The sequence below is a fragment of the Mus musculus genome, chromosome 5 (assembly GCF_000001635.26).
Source record: "Mus musculus strain C57BL/6J chromosome 5, GRCm38.p6 C57BL/6J".
Lineage (NCBI taxonomy): Eukaryota > Metazoa > Chordata > Mammalia > Rodentia > Muridae > Mus > Mus musculus.
In genome coordinates this window covers 93849586-93870135 of record NC_000071.6, presented here as the reverse complement: position 1 = coordinate 93870135, position 20550 = coordinate 93849586, and the positions used below count along the sequence as shown (strand labels likewise).

Here is a 20550-nt window from a genome sequence, read left to right as displayed (position 1 = left end):
CTTATGACTTGCACCTGACTTCCTCATACACCTGAAAATAAGCCACGACCATCGTGAGAACTGCGCAGGTGCACCATGATGCTGGCGGTGTAAACAAGTCCATATTTGGTGGAGATGTGCCCCTGCGGGCCTGATTGACTGAAGCTGCGTGCCTGGTGAGGTGATGCAGCCTGTTGTGAGTGGAGGGGGGCTGAGAGTATATAAGAGTGAGAGGCCCGGGGTTCAGGGAAAGAGAGAGATGAAGAGGGAGAGAGATGTAGACTGAAGCTTGCTGAATAAATTGCTGTTAGAAGAACTGGTGGCCCTGTAGTTCTTTCTGGTCGAGAGCAGATGCGACATGAATTAAAGAGAGAAATCAAGCTGAGCACCACATTCTCTCTGCTTCCTGTTAGGATACACTGTGACCAGGCCTCTCCTCTTTCCACAAGTCCTTTCCCACAATACCATGCTGTAGCATCCCAAGAATAGCAGGCAAAGTAAACTCCTTTCTCTCTTAAGTTGTTTCTTGTGAGGGTTCTGACGACAGCATTTGTTTTTGCAGCTACTAATGTTCAGAGCCTGAGGCTTGATAGACCTAAAAAGTCAGATGTGGTCACTCTTCCCCAGTAAGTCAATTATCAAGTAAGTCATCAGGACCTTGGGCCCAAACTCAGCGGACTGTCTTACAGTCCCCAGAGGACTCTCTACCCCCACCCCAGGTACCCTAGCATGCCCAGGATCTTAGAATCACTGGTGAGTAGGACACAACATCTGTTCAAAGAGAACCAGGAGTGCCTGGGCCCAGCTGGAGCACAGACACAGGAACCCCACTGACCAGTGTCTCAGGTTCCTTCAGGTTAGCTGTGGTCTACATTTGTTTTGAACTCAGCAGACAGTTCCCCAGTCCCCAGAGGAGGTACAACTTCCAGGCACTCTAACACACAGGATCCCAGGAGCTTGGTCACATCAGGATCTCAGGGTCTCAGCATCACATGATCCCACAATCACAGGATTACAAAGAAAGCTGGACTTTGAGAAGTTCTGACGCAACTGGGGTTAGAGGAAACACAGGCTCCAATCAAAAAATCAAGGGCAGGGAGCACTTGAAATAATCAAATGGCAAGAGGCAAGCATAAGAATAGAAGCAACACAAACTGAATCTTGGTTTTTGGGTGTGTTGGGGTATCCAGGACTCACTGTGGTGGGTGTACTGTGTTCTGATGATGTCCAGTGGTCCTGGTTACTGTTCATAAGATTCTTTTTGCCTTTCGGCATCTGGTAATCTCTAGTGTTAGATATTCTACCTGTCTCTGGCTGGAGCTTGTTCCTCCTGTGATTCTTTAGCCTCTGTCATCACTCATGGGTGACCAACTCTCTCCTGTGTCCCAGTGGTTAGAACATTTTCTGCAGGGAAGCTCTCCTCTTGCACGGAAGGTGCACAGAAGTTTGGAGCTCAGATCCACCTCCTGATTCCTGGAGTCAGAGCCCTCCCTGGAGGCCGACTCTCCTCTGGCAGGGAAGGTGTCCATGGGTCTGGGTCTCAGCTCTGTCTCCTGGCTGAGGATGAAGGACCGAAGGGACCCTGTTCACGAAGCTCTCTTGCTTCTGCTGCCCCCATGCTCTCCTGCTTAGATTGGTGTTAGTGATCCCAAGATTCTGGGTTTGCTAGGGCCTGCCTTTGTCCTTTGACCCTGTTGCTGCTAGCACAAGACCCTCTGTGTATTTTGGAACTGATGTTGCCGAACTCACCAGTGATCTCAGGGTCCTTGGTGTGCTAGGGTGCCTGCAGCATGGAGAGACATCTGGGGACCTTGGGGCCCTCTGTGGAGATTGCACAGAAGATGACATGGGGGTGGTGCAGACCAGAATGAACCCCAGCCAGCAGCCGTCCTTTGTCCCTGTTGCTGCTAGCACAAGACCCTCTGGGTTTTTTGGAACTGATGTTGTGTTCCACTCACCAGTGATCTCAAGGACCTGGGTGTGCTAGGGTGCCTGCAGCATGGAGAGTCCTCTGGGGACCTTCAGGCCCTCTGACTAGATCACACCCAAGATAGCGCAGGGCTCTTTACTTTTTCTTGTGTCTCCCTATCTCTCCCATCTCTAATACTGTCAGACTGCCTTCTTTATCCACTACCCAATAATAGGCTCTAGTGATTGCTGGTTATGCCCTATTATCTTGTGCCTGCCTTCACCTGCATATAGACAACAATCCATATTTCTCCTTTTTTGTCCAGTTAAAAGGCTCTTTCCTCTACAAAATAAATTGAACACCACTATTACCATTTTGTAATTTATAAACTGTATCTTACACCTAATATAGAGTTCATCATTTTTGCCATTTAAATAGAGGCTTATAATTCCATATCTGTTATGTCCTAGTTTAGCTTGCATATTATTTGAACACTATCCTCTCAAATATATACTCTCTATACTAAATAGCCTGGGTTGACTATGAGACTATAACTAGTCTTCAATCCTGTCAGAAATCCAAGAAGGAACAATATTATCTGAAAATATAGGAAACCTAATACAGCTTCCAGAACTGAGACAAGTTGTAGAGACAGCTGCTTACCTATACCACCCCTGTGTGTCAGGAAGTTGGAGTATCAATCTTCAGCCTTCTGGCACAGGATCATCTGACAGTCCTTTGAAACAGGAAATATTAAGGACTAGCTTATTCTGTCTTAGCAGAACTAAGCTGTGCTATCCTGTAACGTGTGTCCTCTCATGAACAATATGAGACTTTAGATGAACTGAGGCAACTCTTGCCTAGTGGTTGTCTCTCCACAACTAGAACAACTCCACTGATGCTTACTTTCTTCTTTGAATCCAGAAATGATGATGTCAGGAACAGATGTGTCTCAACAATAAATGAATAAATATCATTAAATGTCACATGATGTTGATTTCTGATGTTTTTGAAAACTACCTATTTATGTAAAATAATCTGGACTGTTTTCCATTAACTCAGCTATTTCTAAACAAAATATCTTGCAAGTAATATATCTAAATTAACTAAGAGCCAAGAATTTGTTATCTGGACCTTATTTCATAATGTATAAGCATTTTAGATCAGTTTGTAATGACATTTATCGAAGAAGTGGATCTAGCTCTGTATTTTCAAAAATTTTGTATCAATAGAAGAAATTTATACTAATAAAAACCTTGATTCTGCATCAAAATAAATTCTGTACCCGTGTAAGAAATTATAACTTCGAGTTGGTAACAATTATAAAGATTTCTACCAAATGAGATTATGGCCACATAATCAATTCTATCTATATCCTGTTAAAGTCTGACCATTACTAAATTCCCCAGAAAGACAACCTCAGAATGATCACTGCCAGCCCCCAAGCCCAGGGAAGTGGGATGACTCTTCATAACTTTTCCCAGCCTAATATGGGCATTAAGAGATATTGAATGGGCAGGGTTAGGGAAAATGACAGAGTTGGTTGGTCTTAAAAAGGCTACATCAATGGTTGTTGTAGCCTCTGGTGTCCCTGTCCTGACTGGATCCAGCTGAAAGTCTATGAGATCAGGAGATCAGTTCATCATGTCTGGCAAAGAAACTCACCAAGCTGTGCATTCTGTAATACAGAAATCTCAAAACAAAATTTTAGTTCTATCAATATATCTGTATGGATTGTTTTAGTCTGGGTAGGGTGTTCAGACTAGTTAGGATGAAATTCTGTGGCAATCATAAGTCTTCGTTTGTGCCACGTGAAGGATGGCATAAAAAGTCTTTACCTTTTTTGTTTGATTGTCTTGACTCTAGTTCTTCAGGGGGTCCCCCCTCTGTCACAGTTGATCCATATAACTCTGGAAGGTGTCTAGAGTTTAATAACCTTCTCTAAAAATGCAAAGACAAAACCTTTCTCCCAAGTCAGCATATCCTCTAGTTGGCAACCAGGAAATCTTGTCGCTCTCCTTCTCTTCCAGAGGAATAATAAAACAACCACAAAATTCATAACCCTACCAATTTTGATAATAATACCTATTCAAAACAAATGAAGGAAACTAAACCAATACTGTATAAACCTATTTCTAGGCCTATTCTAATGTGACACACCAGGATATTAACACAAAATTCCCATGGAACCCACAAAGAATATGAGTATCCTGTAGACTATATATATTAGACCATCTATCCATTATGCTCTCTGCCCAGAGCTACAGAAATTTGTTGTATTAATACCTGTTCATAGCTGGCAATTATCACTGCTCTCTGATTGGAGTCAGTGAGTAAGTTTTCCCTATACTAGTTCTGAACCACTGGCAAAATTCCCCATATGATTCGGTCAAAATCTGTATATAAATCTATCCTAAAAGCAAATAATCCCAATGTTATAAATTCATAGTTCAATCGATATCTGCTCCAAGAAGTAGGCAGCTTCCAATCTCTGCCTCTCTGTGACTCAGAGCAGCCTGCACTCCCCAGAGCAGGGGTCCTCAGAGCCTGCAAGCAGGAATCTGTCCATTTTCTGTTTTAAGGTTCGCACCCTTGAGTCATCGTGTTACTTGTCCCTGTGAGGCTTGCCCAGACTAAATGACTGACCCACGGGCTAAGAATCTTAAATTTCTAGTGGATTATGGCTTCAATTGTTAGATCGCCACCATTGCATGAAATATTAAATAAGGCACCCACACTATTGTTGATTATGTTATATTCTCGAGGTCTCCGTGCCCTCAAGGTTTCCATGGTACTCATGGTGTGGCTGCCCAACTCCCAGTTCTCTTGCTGTGGGTCCTGCTTGCATTCCCAGCTATATGTCCCCTGTTGTTAGCTGACACAAATCCCCACAACCCGGTAAAATCAAAACTCTGGAGGCTTGTGATTTATCAGTCAGATTTATATCAGAAAATTCTCAACCAACAAAATGCCCACACAATAAACTGAGAGCCCATAGATACTGATATAAACTGTTCACCCAGACTAGTCAAATTATCCTGTCATTATCTATCCCTTATATGACATTTATAGCTACCTGTGGCTATTTAAAGCCACTCAGATCTTATTAGATCTTATTAGTCTTTCTCCTCCTCCATCTTTCTTCCTTCTCCTTGTGTCTCCCCATCTCTCCAGTCTCTAAAACTCTCAGCCTGCTCTCTTTATCCTCTGCCCAATTGCAGGCTCTAGACTTAAAGTGTTCCTGCCCTCACCTGCAAATAGACATCAATCCACACTCAAGCACAAAAACAAACAAATAAATAAGCAAATAACAAAAACAACGAAACCTGCCAAGATCTCCAACCTTCTATACACAGTTTATAGTAAATAAGACTCGACAGGTTGTATTTATATATTAGGCATCTATACATACACTCGTGTATTCATGTTTGTATGTGTAATTGTTTGTGCCTGTGTGAGTGTGTGTGTGTGTGTGTGTGTATTTGTAACAAAGAAATAGAAGTCGTGCATTTGGGGTAGATCAGGGAGGGATACATACATGAAAAGAGTTGCAGTGAGATAAAAGAAATCGTATAAACATATTTTAATATAAAATTATTTTAAAAACAAAAATATGGGATAAGTAGATGACTGTACAATAAAGAGCACCGCCTGCTCTTTTAGGGTACCATACTTGGGTTCCCAGGACTCCCTTCTGCTAGATCACAACCCTCTGTAACTCTAGATGCAGGAGGATCCATTATATTCTTCTGGCCGCCCTTGGGACTCCCACTCACCCACAGATACAAATGTTTAATTAAACGTTTTAAACCAAATTATTAACAGAAAATTAAAAGACAACTTTAAAATTATTATGTAGCTTAACTCCACAGTGGAGTGTTTTTCTTCTTCTACCTAACCAAAGTACTTTTATTTTGATTATCTTGAGTTTTCTGTTTCATGAGCCTGATCCTAGAGGTCTGTTTGCAAGCAAGATGTAGTTTCCTTATGGCTTAAGGATCATTAGTGGAAGTGATCCTATGATGTCCCACAATGCAATGCTCAGGTTCTTTGTGTCATCAACAAAGAGTTAAGATTGACACCTATTAGTGGAGAAGTGGAGTTCCTCTTGTTGATACAAAATCACGGCTCTGATCTCAAAGGAAAGAAAAAAAATAGTTTCTTCTGGGCCCAATTATGAGTAGCCATGTACTGAAAACAGATCTAGGTTACTTCAAATATCATCTTTCAACATGGAAACAGTTTCATGGAGTTCTTATGGTTACAACTCAAAAAAAGTCTTAAGTTAAAGCAGTTCTTAGGTATATCAGTACAAAATTAAAAATATTTCCATTGCTGCAAACATTAGTGTGTGGGTTTAACAAAGTTGAGATATTCATATTGGTCTCAGATGGCATCTGAGAATATTCTAAAGCCCTTTGGTGGGACTTGGGTTCTTTAACATAATACATTATAAGTTCTTAAAAGATCTATTAGGCTATTAGGTCCTGTTTTTTTTTTTTTTTTTTTTTTTTTTTTGTTAGTGACAGGATGTTCAGTGGGACCTGTAGGAAGAAACAAGGCATGGCTATTTAATACACAAAAGCTTCCCCAAGTAACTGTGTTGGGAACCCAAATAAACATCCCCAAATTGTTTTGATCATGATTTTTCATTGCAGCAATAGAAACCCTAAGTAAGATAATTAATTTGGTTTGTAGGATCTTCTCAAATCTATAGAATGCAGCTATTAATGGATTGTGACTTTTCTGTCTCAGGTAATACATATTTTGAAGAATGATCCTTACTGGCTCTGAAGCAATACTGTGATTCAGATCAACCTGTTGGCCAGTAGAGGGCAGAACAGACACACACTAAAAGTGCTTGGGGGTAGTGTGTTCTCACCAAGGCCTAGGCTAAGAAGGTCCCCATCACCACCAACCCCTCCCCAACACGTGCAAGTATGATTTATTTGTATTTGAAAATATAACTAGATAGAAACTCATTAAAAATGTAGCTAACAAAAGCTGAGCTTGTACTGATCCTTCTGGCAGTAGAAAATGGGCTACAATGTCCTCACGTGTCTTCAAGGTTGTTTAGCTCACCTGGGCCTCAGAGTGATTTTATTCCACATTTTTTCTTCTTTTGATTCTTCTGCCTTTCCTACCAGCAGTCTTTGCTCCTTCAGGAAACCATTGATAAGAAATGCCAGTCTCTCTTCCTCACCCTTGCTCAGGTGTTTCCAGAGCACTGTAATGTATACTTCCTCTTTAAGCTGCAGCTCCTGGTGGCTCTTGGGTATGGGAAGGTAAAAATAACATAGACTACCTCCTCCTTCGGCTCTTGCAAACAAGAGGCCATGTGTGGCACTTCCCACACCAATGCTGTGGACAAAGTGTGTTTGAAGTTAGGTATTTACACAGTCTCTCTATTGTGGGCTCCTGTGAAAATAAAAATTAAATGAAATACTTTCTTACTATAGAGAAAAGGACCAGGGCACAGTGCCAATGATACTAGAGCAAAATCAAACTGCAATAGTGTAAATAGTTCAATGTCCTCCACTCCTACTAACTTCTCCAGATACACAGAAACACTCCTCCCCAGAGATGACAGCCAGACAGGACAAAACAAGATGCTGTAAGTCAAGGCAAACATCTCCATGTCAAGGATGTAGAAGGGAACCCAACAAGAGGAAAACGGTATGTTTTCAGTCATTCTCTAATTTATTTTACACCCTATATTATGTTAGTTTACATATCATAGCTTCCCCTCCCTCCCGTCCTCTCAATCATTCCCTCTCTTCTCCCTTCTCCCAACTCCCCTCCCCTTCTCAGAGAAGGTGAGGCCTCCCATGAATATATGTTGGCTGACCTAGGTGCATCTTTTTCTATTGAGTCTAGATAAGGCAGCCCACTTAGGGGAAAGGGATCCCAAGGCAGGCAACAGTCAGAGAGAGCCCTTGCTCCTATTGTCCTAGGTGCCACATGAAGACCAAGCTGCAGAACTGTTACATTTCTAGGTGGCTCAGGTCTATCCTATGCAAGCACTCTGGTTGTTGGTTCAGTCTCAGTGAGCACCTATGGGGCTAGGTTGGTTGATTCTGTTTGTGTGTGTGTGTGTGTGTGTGTGTGTGTGTGTGTGTGTGGTGTGGTGTGCTTGACCTCTCTGGCTCCTTCAATCCTTCTTTCCCTCCTCCAGAAGATTCCCCAAACTCTGTCTAATATTTGGATGTAGGTCTCTGCATCTGTTTCCATCAGTAGCTGAGTGAAATCTCTCAAAGAACACTTATGGAGGTCTCCTGTTTGTAGAATATTATAGTGTCAGGGCTATTGAACTAATTGAGAAAGGTCACCACCTCCTAAACAGAACACCCATATTTCAGGTGCTAAGATCAACAATAAATGGGGCCTCATGAAACTGAAAATCCCCTGTAAGGCAAAGGACAGCATCAATAGGACAAAATGTCAGTCTACAAGAATGGGGGTATGGATTCTCTTAAACTGCTTCCTGCTGTCTAGGGTGGTCATTAATTTTGGGGTGTAGCCAACATTCACTATTGGGGTCTACTTAGTAAATGTTCACACCAGGTTCATCTGTTGACAGCAGCTCCTCTGTAGACAGTGTCTAGTAATCCTGTAACAGGAACTGATTAATAGTTTGTTTATAAATTTTTTGTATTTGCCATTGAAGGAATGTAGAAGATTAATGAGGCAGGGTGTGAATAATAAAACCAGGAAGATGGCTAGGAGAGGCGTTACAAAAGGGAGTATCCACTTGGGTTGGGGGTATCCATGTTGGGTTCTGGAAAATCCCAGAACTGGAGGTCTTGGGTTCCCTGAAATTCTGTATGTCTGATTCTAGCTACTGGATTTTATTTCTCACTATCTTGGATGGGTTGACTTAGAAACAGCATTCTTCTTGGAGGAACAAGCAAAGACTACCTTCTTTAGCTGTCAGGACATCTAGCCCCCATCAGTTCTGAAGCACCACAGCTGTCAAAGAATTGGTCTGTTTCTGGATAGTAAGAATAGTTTCAGACATTTTTTGAAAACTGCTTTCAAATTTAGAAGTGCACTTATTATATTGGGAAATGGAAGTCATTATCCCTGTGATTCAAGTTTCAGCTCCTATGGCTATTCCTGCAGTGACTTAGAGTGGCACAACCTGAATTGCCCTCTTATGTTGAGCAGCTGTCTACAACTGGGATTGGCAAGGGTTCATTTCCATGGATTACTCCTAATTCAGGGAAAAGGAGTACCAACATGCAAATTCCTTACCAGCCAGCAGGTAGGTGCTGGGCTGCCTTGTCTGGCCTCAGTGGGAAAGGATGCATTTAGTCCTGATGGAACTTGGGTGTGCCAGGGTGGTATGGTACCTGGTGGGGGTGAGGAGTAGGTGTTGAAGTCTTACTCACAAAGACCACAGAGATCGCCATCACTGCAAACCGCATGAGGATTTTTATTGATCCAATATGTTGGGGACTCCCCTCTCTGTATGCAGGCCAGAGGAGAGACCCAGAACAAAAAAGAACACACTTTTTATACCTTGTAAGGAGCAGATTTAAGCAACAGGGTTCTCATTGGTGTAGCAAGTAACCCTTTCAGACATTGGTTGGTTTGTATAGTGACTACCTCTGACCTAGTGACTCACTTTGGTTGCCCCCATGGTGGGTTATTATGATTTGGTCAGCAAAGCAATAGTACATTTTGAACTTATGGGTCAGTCACAGCTACTAACGTCACAGGGAATCCTAGCAAGGTCAGTGCGGTTTGTGGTCTTTCTCAGAATTTAGTGTGGGGCGGGGTAGGGGATTTCTCTGGGAGCTGCTATCCTGTTATGGTTATTTCTCTGAGAACGGCTAATATTGTTTTGGCAGCTTGTAGGCTTAATCATTTTGAACACCCAAACTAAGTTTTTACATTTGTTTAGTCATCCAGCTTCCTTATCTGGCTCTGCACTTGGCCTGCTAGTACAGTTTGGAAAGTCCTTTTTGAAGGCGGAAGGTACTGGTGGTCTTGACTTCATTTTGGATATTCTGTTAGTAACTCTCCTTTTCTGGGGAGAATGGGAGAAGGAAATGAGGAGAAAAGACAGAGGGTAGGTAGGACTGGAGGGCAAAGAAAGGCATGATGTGATCACCTGGTAAAGAGAATAAATGAGTTAATGGAAACCAAAAGAAACGATAAAGAAGGAGGTAGATATTTTAAACAATTAAACTTTGTCCACTGCAAACAGAAATGAAACATGTTTTCCTTGAAACATGTTAGCAACATATGTTTTCATGGGCCACTTTTAATTACACTAAAAAACCTCATGAAATATGCAAGTACTTTGGTAGAAAATAAAGTTCTAAAGATTGCTTTGAAGCTTGATGGCTGTCATTAGTATGTACTTATAACTGATAATTAGCATATGCCAATTATACAAAGAATCTTGTTTCAGTCAGCCCTTTCCCTACAGACATAAATAGATAAAGTTATATTTATTCTTAGTTTTGTATCTCCCTCCCTCTTTCCTTTTTTCCTTTCTCCTCTCTTGTTAATATGTGCTTAAGATTTATACTATAAAAATCATTAAGGTTGTTTTTTTTCTGTTTTTTTTTTTTTGGTTTTTCGAGACAAGGTTTCTCTGTGCAGTCCTGGCTGTCCTGGAACTCACTCTGTAGACCAGGCTGGCCTTGAACTCAGAAATCCACCTGCCTCTGCCTCCCAAGTGCTGGGATTAAAGGCAGGCGCCACCACCGCCCAGCTAGGGTTTTGTATTATTTTGATTTTTATTTACTTATTTTTCACAGCTTTTATTCCATTCCTGAGCAGGAATAAGATAAAGTCAAGAGAGACCAGAAGGAAAGTGCAGAGGGACACTAGCTCCATGTCAAAAAGAGGTTTCTTGAATTTTCCTAGTAGGTATTTATAAAAGTAGATAGAATGATACTGAATTTCTGCTCTGAAGTCTCAACCTGTATGGTGCTGAGAAAACAGTTATGAACACCCTGTTTAATGGGGTTCACAGATCCAGTGAATGGATAGATAAACACTCTAGGAAGTGCACTACATCCAGACCTTTCTTGGACTGACCCCGGCCGGATATTGCAATTGCTTTGGCAGACCTACATAGTGAATATGTAAGAAACCAACAAGGAAACCTGCAACACACATGTACAAAAAACGTTTGATAGACACTATTGCATACACCAGAAAGATTTTGCTGAAAGGACCCTGATATAGCTGTCCCTTTTGAGGCTATGTCAGTGCCTGGCAAACACAGAAGTGGATGCTTACAGTCACCTATTGGATGGAACACAGGGCCCCCAATGGAGGAGCTAGAGAAAGTACCCAAGGAGCTGAAGGAGTCTGCAACCCTATAGGTGGAACAACAATATGAATTAACCAGTACCCCCAGAGCTCGTGTCTCTGTAACAGAAGATGGCCTAGTCAGCCGTCATTGGGAAGAGAGGCCCCTTGGTCTTGCAAACTTTATATGCCCCAGTACAGGGGAATGCCAGGGCCAAGAAGTGGGAGTTGGTAGGTAGGGAAGCAGGGTGGAGGGGAGGGTATAGGGTACTTTCAGGATAGCATTTGAAATGTAAATGAAGAAAATACCTAATAAAAAAATTGGAAAAAGAAAAAAAAACATTTGAAATATAATGAATTAACAATAATGCCAAACTGGTAAGTTTTTATGTAAAATAGACACCTCATTCCTTGTGATTGTGTATCCACAAGTACTTCTTGCATTGTCAAACATGGGCCGGGAGAGAAGATGGCTCAGTAGTAAGAGTCCTGGCTGCTCTTCCAGACAACCAGAGTTCAATTCTACACAACCACCTGGCTAGTTTACAACCATCTATATAGGGTTCTGATGCCTTTTCCTGACATGTAAGCATACATGCAGCTAGAACAGGAATATACTTAAAGAACATACAGAAATAAATATTGAACATTGACAACCTCCTAATTTCTTCTCACTCACCCCTGGTGCAGGATGTCAAACTCTGGAGCCCAGAGCACCCTACACTATTGCTCACCAACAGAGGTCAAAGGACACACCTGAAACTCCACATGCTCTCTTCACTGAGGCATACAACTGCTGTCACCTCCCCAGCCTGAAACCTGTTTGCTCAGGTTTCAGTGTTAGCTAGAAGAGAGCATCAGGGCGGAGCTTGCAGCCCTATCATTTTGCCACTCCCACTGCCGCTTACTGTTCTGGAGTAAGTAAAATTGGTCACTTGCAACTTTACTCCAGGATGATTTGGCAGGAAAGGGCCCCTTCCCCTGCTTCATAACCGAGGGTCAGAAATAGTAAAATCGAACCTTGATCAGACTGGCTGTCTTGTTTCCATCTTTATCGCACCGCCTAGCGCCCCCACCCCCCCGCCCCTTCTCTTGCAGATTCCAAGATGCCTTTGCAGACTAGAACCCACACATGTGAGCTGCTGGCCAGCCACAACAAACTGCTACTGATCAACATCACCATTTTAATTAATTGAGCCATTTTTTATTTGTTTGTGAAATTGAGTCTTTATTATTTTATTTTTTTTTTTATTTAAAGACTTCTTTGGCTAGGCCTATAGCTAAATGAGTATTATGTGGATTTGTGCTTGTGAAAGCCAGGGTCCACATAACCCAGAAAAGAGGGTCCTATCACCTGAAGACTGAGTACCTGTAAAGAACAACCTGATTATTTCCACTGAAATCAAACTTTGGTCCTCTGCAAAAGCAGCACATACTCTTAAGCTGTGAGCAATCTCTCTCAATATATGGCTTTCCAGTTTTGTTGAGTATAGCCTTTTGTAGAAGGATCTGATGGTGTTTTGGATTTCTTCAGATCTGTTGTTATGTCTCCCTTTTCAGTTCTGATTTTGTTAATTTGGATTTTGTTCCTGTGCCCTCTAGTAAGTCTAGCTAAGGGTTTATCTATCTTGTTGATTTTCTCAAAGAACCAAATCCTCGTTTGGTTAATTCTTTGAATAGTTCTTCTTGTTTCCACTTGGTTGATTTCACCCCGGAGTTTGATTATTTCCTGCCATCTACTCCTCTTGGGTGAATTTTCTTCCTTCTTTTCTAGAGCTTTTAGATGTGTTGTCAAGCTGCTAGTATGTGCTCTCTCCCGTTTCTTGTGGAGGCACTCAGAGCTATGAGTTTCCCTCTTAGAAATGCTTTCATTGTGTCCCAAAGGTTTGGGTACGTTGTGGCTTCATATTCATTAAACTCTAAAAAGTCTTTAATTTCTTTCTTTATTCCTTCCTTGACCAGGGTATCATTGAGAAGAGTGTTGTTCAGTTTCCACGTGAATGTTGGCTTTCTGTTATTTATTTTGTTATTGAAGATCAGCCTTAGTGCATGGTGATCTGATAGGATACATGGGACAATTTCAATATTTTTGAATCTGTTGAGGCCTGTTTTGTGACTTATTATGTGGTCAATTTTGGAGAAGGTACCATGAGGTGCTGAGAAGAAGGTATATCCTTTTGTTTTAGGATAAAATGTTCTGTAGATATCTGTCAGATCCATTTGTTTCATAACTTCTGTTAGTTTCACTGTGTCCCTGTTTAGTTTCTGTTTCCATGATCTATCCATTGGTGAAAGTGGTGTGTTGAAGTCTCCCACTATTATTGTGTGAGGTGCAACGTGTGCTTTGAGCTTTACTAAAGTTTCTTTAATGAATGTGGCTGCCCTTGTATTTGGAGCATTTAAAAAAATATATATGGCTTTCTTGTTTAAGGAACTTGAATGCATGTTTATTATTAGCAAATCTCAGGTGAGTTGACTGGTCCGAAGGAACAAGGCCAGAGAACTGGACATTCAGACAGGGAGTCAGGTTGTGGGGAAAGACAGAAAAGAGCCTGAGAGAGGTTTGTTGTTTCTTTGTCTTCTTCTATCCCTTAAGCCAGCCTAAATGTCCATGTATCCAACAATAGCTGATTCCTTTATCCACCTTTTGAATTGTGACAAGCCTTGCATCAATGTGTACATTTTGACTTATCTCCAGAGGGCATCTGTTGCTGAGGCCTTAAGTTTAGCTATGCTATTCAATGCAGAAAATAACAATGATATTTAAACAGAGAACTCATGTTCTAAGTGTTCCGTAAATACAGAGTAACGATAAATTGTTTTATTGATAGTTTACCATACAGAAAGGGTTAATGACTAGGCAAAGGAGATTTTTCTTTTGCTTTTAATAAAATTGAAGACTTAAAATACACGTCTTTTTGAAAGTAAATACTTTATGTAGCAAAGGTACCTGCATAATAGTGGGCACCTTTTTATACACTATGGTTACTTCATAGAGTTTGGGACTCCAAGGGAATTGAGCTCTAGAGACATGTGGCATAAAGACTGTATATAGAGGTTCTTGTTAGTAAGCTCATTAAGGCATGACCAAAAGTTCAGGAGTTCAAAGCTAGAATGGAAAGCCTGTTTTTCTTTGCTTTATGTTGTCTTCTTACCTTTAGGCATCTTTGATGGGTCCAAGGTGCCTTGTGGTCTCAACATACTGGATATTAACCATCTGTGATCATTTTAATCCCTCTTCACAAGATTTGTGTCTATGTTGCTCACATTAATGTAAATGTTTTGTGCACATAACTGATCAGCCACCCAAAAGTGTTATACGTGTAGCCCAGGCAAGAGACTAGGGAAAGATGTGTCAAGAAAACTTTTATTTTATACATGCCATATTCACCTGGAACTTTGCTTCCTTCATAAAACAACAGTGTCTTTCCAAACCTGGACCTATTCTATCATCCTGACACTGAACCTGGTAGTAAGGTTGGAAAAAGTCCAAGACCCCGGGGAGACATCATCCAGGTTGATAGGTACACAAAAAGCATCTATATATACTGTCTGGGCAGAAGCCACATATAAATGCCAAACTGTTTTTCTGACTCCATCATGCCCCTGGTCCAACAGTCTATTAGAATAGTCCACATTTCAATCTAAGCATTCAGGGTCCCAGTCACTACCCATCTCTTTACTTCTAACCATATGGGAAGTGTCTGAAGTCACAGTCTCTGAGCACCTTGGATGAGAGATGTGTCCCAAGCATGTCATTTATTCATAGTCAGAAGTCCTGTATCCATGTTTACTGCAAACAGGAACAAAGCCTTGCCCCCTGGCCATAGACACAGGTCTTGCCACAATTTTGGCAGACATTTGTTGCAAAAGATATGCTCTTAGGCTCTCTTTTGGCCCTGAGGGTATCCATGAGCTCCTGACAAAGTTCCACAAATCTTTCTCTGGAGACATGACCCAATGCATCATAGCACTCCAGAGGGACAGGGTATTGTTCCACATTCATCTTGCTCCAGGTGGCTGTGTGCTGCAAAAGGTCCTTCAGGATGGCCATGGAGAAGTCATTGCTGTAGAAGTTGATCTGGTTGAGCTGAGAGCATTGACTGAGGGCAGGTAAGAGGACAATGAGCTGGGAGTCCTTCATGCTACACCACTGAAAATCCAGAGACTTAAGAGTACCTGCCAGTTTTCCTAGGAGACCTCTCAGAGGCATAAGATCGAGAGCAAATAATGTCACTCCTCTGATTTCCAGATTTTTTAACTTAAAAAGGTTGTGACAGCAGGAAAAGGAATCCAAGTCTGTCTGTGAAATTAGGCAGTGAGTGATGGAGAGGGTCTGCAAGGGCGTCCTCAGGCACCTAGGGATAGAGGAGACCAGAGGGTTAGTTCTGGCAAGTGGTGTTGTAAAGGTTTGGCTGGGATGTACACAGTGGTAGAATGAACCAAGTGCCCCAAGGTCAGTTTAAGTAAATGATCAAGGACAACATCTGTGATGCTTCCTGTTGGAAACTGCTCAGTCATGACAATCTCGCAATTCACCCTTGGGCCTCACCCTCAAGCCGAAAACCAGTTCATCACTTAAGCTAAGAAGGCACACAGAAGCTGGGCTTGATGGCACATGCCTTTAATGCCAGCACTCAGGAGGAAGAGGCAGGAGGGTTTCTGAGTTCCAGGACTACACAGAGAAACCCTGTCTCCAAAAGACCAAAAAAAAAAAAAAAAAAAAAAAAAAAAAAAAAAAAAAAAAGCAAGCAAGCAAGCAAGCACACAGAAGATTGAGCTTCCAACCCAAGAAACCCCTGACAGGATTTTGATAAACTCATTGAATCTGCATTCTATCATTCCCTCTGCAGTCATGCTGGCTCTAAGTTTCAGTCCAAGTTATACTCCTTGTCCCATGCACTCAGTGCTGCTTGGGCTCGCTCAAAACATTTCATCCAAGGGAACTGGGCAGAGATAGAAGGCTGTTCCCACAGATCTGAGCATATAGTTCATGTTCACACTGAGCTGATGTGTACCCTGACACCTTACTACACACTCCCCTGCTGGTCCCTTTCCATTTGATTGAGTGGGCATGATTGACGAAGAATTACAGCCCATGCTTACTAGAACTGACCTCCCCTTAGATCAAATCACTTCTGTACTCCATGAGTGCTTATTTCAGTTGACTGAATTAACTTGTAAAATTTCCCTTGCATATCTCAGTATACATGGAAACAAGACATAACTTTCAGAGTGTTATGAGTATCTAAATTTTGTTCCTAGTGAGTGGCAGGCATTATGTACCACTAATCCTTAAGAGAAGAGAGACAGATTTGCTTTGGTAGCTGACTTGCTTACCCTAGGATCTGATGCAGGTGGTCTCTGAGAAAATGGACACGTTTCATGAAGACATGTTGGAGACAGTTGAATTTGGAAAACTGAGAAATAATCTTTTTGATACACTTGACTTTTGAGGCCCCTGTTATATTCATAATAGGGGAGGTATTCTTGTGGAGTGGTGCCAGGAAGACTTTTTCAAGATTTTTCATCTGCCCAAAGTAGGGAGCAAAATGTGCCAGCCGCAACAGAGTCCAGTCGGTATACAGTTCTAATTCTGTAATGTGCTCTGGATGAAAAACATTCATGATTTCTCTGATAACTTTGTCTGGTGCATCCCAGATCTTCATCTTTGTACAGCAGAAATTTATGGACCCCTTTCTCTGCTTGGCCCAATTCAAGAAATATGCTTTTTCTTCATTGAGCTGAGAACTGATTGACAGATCAACTATGATCTTCAGACGCTGCCTCAGTGCATATCTGGGAAGGGCCTTCACTACTTGCTTTTCATCCAAGGTCTCTGCATCAGAGTCACTGTCATTTGCATCGCTCCCTATGTTCCAGAAGCCATGGTGCACATTTCTCATGTCGAGAACCTGAAGTTTTGGCCTCCTGTGGGTGAAACTTATGAATGTCAGCAGTCTTCTTGATACATATGTCTAAACTCAGGTCTCCTCCCTGCTAAAGCTTTTTTTTTTTTGAGACAGGGTTTATCTGTTTAGCCCTGGCTGTCCTGGAACTCACTCTGTAGACAAGGCAGGCCTCAAACTCATAAATCCGACTGCCTCTGCCTCCCAAGTGCTGGGATTAAAGGCGTGTGCTACCATGCCCCACACTGCTACAGTCTTTGTTTTTAAGCACTTTGATATCCAAGGTGGACTCAGGCATGCTACAAAAGCTTTCCTGGGCTTCTGTACACTTGAATACTTTTCTTTCACTAAGGTATACATCATTTCTATTACTATTTCTACTACTATTATTATTACTATAATAATAATAATAATAATAGTAATTATTATTATTATTATTACTGTGAAGGCCAGGGATAGGCTCATTCTACTGTGAGGCTAAGTCTACTCTAGTCCATATTCAAGTCTAATCCATATCCAAATGTGCTCTCTACAAGTAAAGAGTAGATTTCAAGAACCTTGTATCTCTGCTTGTTTATGCAATCAGAAGCATCTAATAGACTTAGGACAAAGCCATTCTCCCTGGCAATGTCTACTGTGTACTCTTTACGCTCCCATATACAATACTTGGATATGCTTACCCGGGGGGAAATTTTCTTGTCAGTCTCCTGTCTACACCATCTAGCAGAGCTTGCAAGGTTTCCAGGTTATGCATATTTATCAATGGCCCCACAGGGAGATATTGGAAAGGCCAGGCTGCCACCATTGTCTTTATGAGCGAGTTGTGTCTGCCAGCAAAGGCCTCTTGGAACAGCCATGGGACGTACACAGCTGGCACGTTCCCCAGAGGGGATATGGCCAAAGCCTCATCTCTCAGCTGTGTCTGCCTTGCTCGCTTCTGGAGTGTGGGTGGGGTCTGACCACTCATCCTCTCAGGTCTTCAGGAAGAAGGCTCCTGGGGAAGCATTTAGAAAAGAATACATATTCAAGACAACTTTATACTACTTCCTCACCACCACATTAACCATTTAGTTTCTGAATTACTGCTCTAGAGTTACAGTGCTAGAGACATCAATTTATTTCTGTATCCTAAACTGGTGGTGTAAAGACAGACTCCCACACTGGCATCATGGGAGCCTCTCTAGTACTCTAATGGACACATAATTTTGGGGTCAAAATATTTTTATGTGTTTCCCTTTCTTTACAAAGGAAAGAATGAAAGGAAGCTGACCTGTCCAACACGTCCAGTTATTTGAGGATCTCGAGGGGACCTCCTCCTAATAACTTAATGGGAGGTAGAGAGAGACGAGGGCCTTGTACGAGTAAGGACACGGAAACCGTTCTGAAGTTGTATCAAGACCCCAATGTATTGAGAAAGATCCAAGGCTTAAATGCACAAGCAAAAGGGGAAGTACAGACACTTATCAGTGGGAGGGGTGGGCCAATACAGGCAAAAGGAGAAGTACTTATGGGAGGGGGGGCAATAGAAATTCTTTCTTTTGGCAGCTACACAGGGAAGCAGGAAGCTTGGTGGTATCAGGGTGTGGTCAGGACATCAGTGATGACCTAGGGCTAGAACATCCCATGGTTCTCGGAATCCATGTGTCCCTGGCCCGCTCTTGACCCCTTTTTCTTCTCGGTGGGAGAGGCCCAATTCAGAGATCAAGAGTTGTCTTAATAGCTCCCAACAGGAAGCAAAATGGAAGAGATTCCCAGGACCCAGTACAGATGATCCTAGCTGAAATATGGAACATAGAGGAGATAGAACTTGAAGAGGACACCCCAGTCGATATGCATGGCTCCCTAATGAGGGAAGGGGCCACTCATCCATCTCAAAAATTTTAACCTAGAATTGTTCCTGACTAAAGGAAAAACAGGGAAAAGAGATAGTTCAGAGACTGAAGATTAGGCGCTTGAGAGACTGGGATCTTGGGATGTATAAAATCAGCAGACACCAAACCTAAACACTATTGCTGTTGTCAACATATGACTGTCCTCTGAGAGGCTGTGCCACCACCTGTCTAAGGACAACTGCAGATACTCACAGGCAACCTTTGCATTGAGCATGTGGACCCCAATGGAAGAGATAGGGAAGGATTTAAGGAGATATAGGGGATTACAACCTCATAGGAAGAAAAACAACATCAACTAAGTGGACCTCTCAGATTTCCCAGGGACTAAGTCTCCAAACAAGGAGCATACATGAGTGGGTCTATGGTTCCTGATAACATATGTAGCAAATGGCTTATTTCAGAGAGGAGGCCCCTTGTCCTTTGGAGGCCTATTGTCATAGTGAAGGGTGAGGCAGGAGTGTGTGGGTAGGTGGGGGAGTAATGTTTTAGAGGTAAAGGGAAAGTATCATGGGAGGGGGTTTGTGAGGTGAAGCCTGGAAGAGAGATAACATTTTAAATGTAAATATGTAAAATTATCAAAAGGGTGGGGTGATGAGAAGGAAGAATGTGATGAGGAACAAATGGCAGACCAGGAAGGGAATAATGACTGGACTGTAAAACTAAGTTGAAGAGAAATTAAATTTAGTAGTAAAAAAGAAAAAAAAAAGGACAAAACAACAAAGAAACAGACCAGCAATCAAACAACAACAACAACAACAAAAACAAACAAGGAAAGAAACAATAATACAACCAAAAAGTTCCTGTGTTGTATAACAATATTGAATTTCCAGTAAGGAGGATAACATCTGTGGGTTCCTACCAAGACTGTCAGGCTCACCTTGGTTCCAAAAGCAGACGTTATCCAAAAACCACAGCTATGTGAAAATGATCTAAAGCAAAGACTAAGGTAAGACATTTGAGTAACTTACAAATGTAATTCCAGCTACCAGGATGATCAGAGTTAAAGATGATCAAAGTTACATGAGCTAGGGACTCACAAAAAAAAAAAAATCATCATTTCAGTGAAAGGAAATATGAAAGACCACATTAGTCAGAATGATCTGATTTCAGCTAACCCAGAGCAACACGCCCAACATCTTAGAAAATTCTTGTGTCAAAAAATATATCAAGCACAGTAATGAAATATACAAGTTATCTTAGAGATATAGTGGAGATGAGGCTAAAACGTCATCGGGAATGAAACCCAAGGTCTTCAATGTGTTTTACTAAAGAGACAGAAAATGAAATTTCCTGTACTACCCCGGAATCTAAAGGGTTTCAAATCAAACTGCTTGACCCTAGGGAAACCAATTACATACCAGTTCTGAGTACTGCAGATAGGTCTCTGAGTCCTAGACAACCCTGGTAGTTACCCAATCTCCAGATCTGAATATTTTCTGTCTCCACTGAAGCCTCTCTGAATAACCCTTCCTATTGCAGCCATGTAATTCAACCTCAAACTAGAATTAGATTGGATGGTTAAACTCTGCCCTTTTAATTCTATATGTAACATCCAGCCATTTCATTGATTGCACCAGAGCTCTCAATGAGA

General features: G+C 41.8%; 1 protein-coding gene across 1 annotated transcript in view; it reads right to left on the bottom strand.

The window, feature by feature from the left end:
- Nucleotides 1–14828: 14828 nt before the first annotated feature.
- The window catches only part of Pramel35 (PRAME like 35), a 60684-nt gene continuing 54962 nt past the window's right edge, over nucleotides 14829–20550 (bottom strand). The window contains exons 2-4 of the mRNA XM_006535297.2: nucleotides 17748–18061; nucleotides 16499–17089; nucleotides 14829–15516 (exon numbers count right to left, since the gene is read on the bottom strand). Coding sequence (XP_006535360.1) covers nucleotides 14949–15516; nucleotides 16499–17089; nucleotides 17748–18034 — 1446 coding nt within the window. The 5' untranslated portion in view covers nucleotides 18035–18061 and the 3' untranslated portion in view covers nucleotides 14829–14948. The remainder of the gene's footprint in view (nucleotides 15517–16498; nucleotides 17090–17747; nucleotides 18062–20550) is intronic.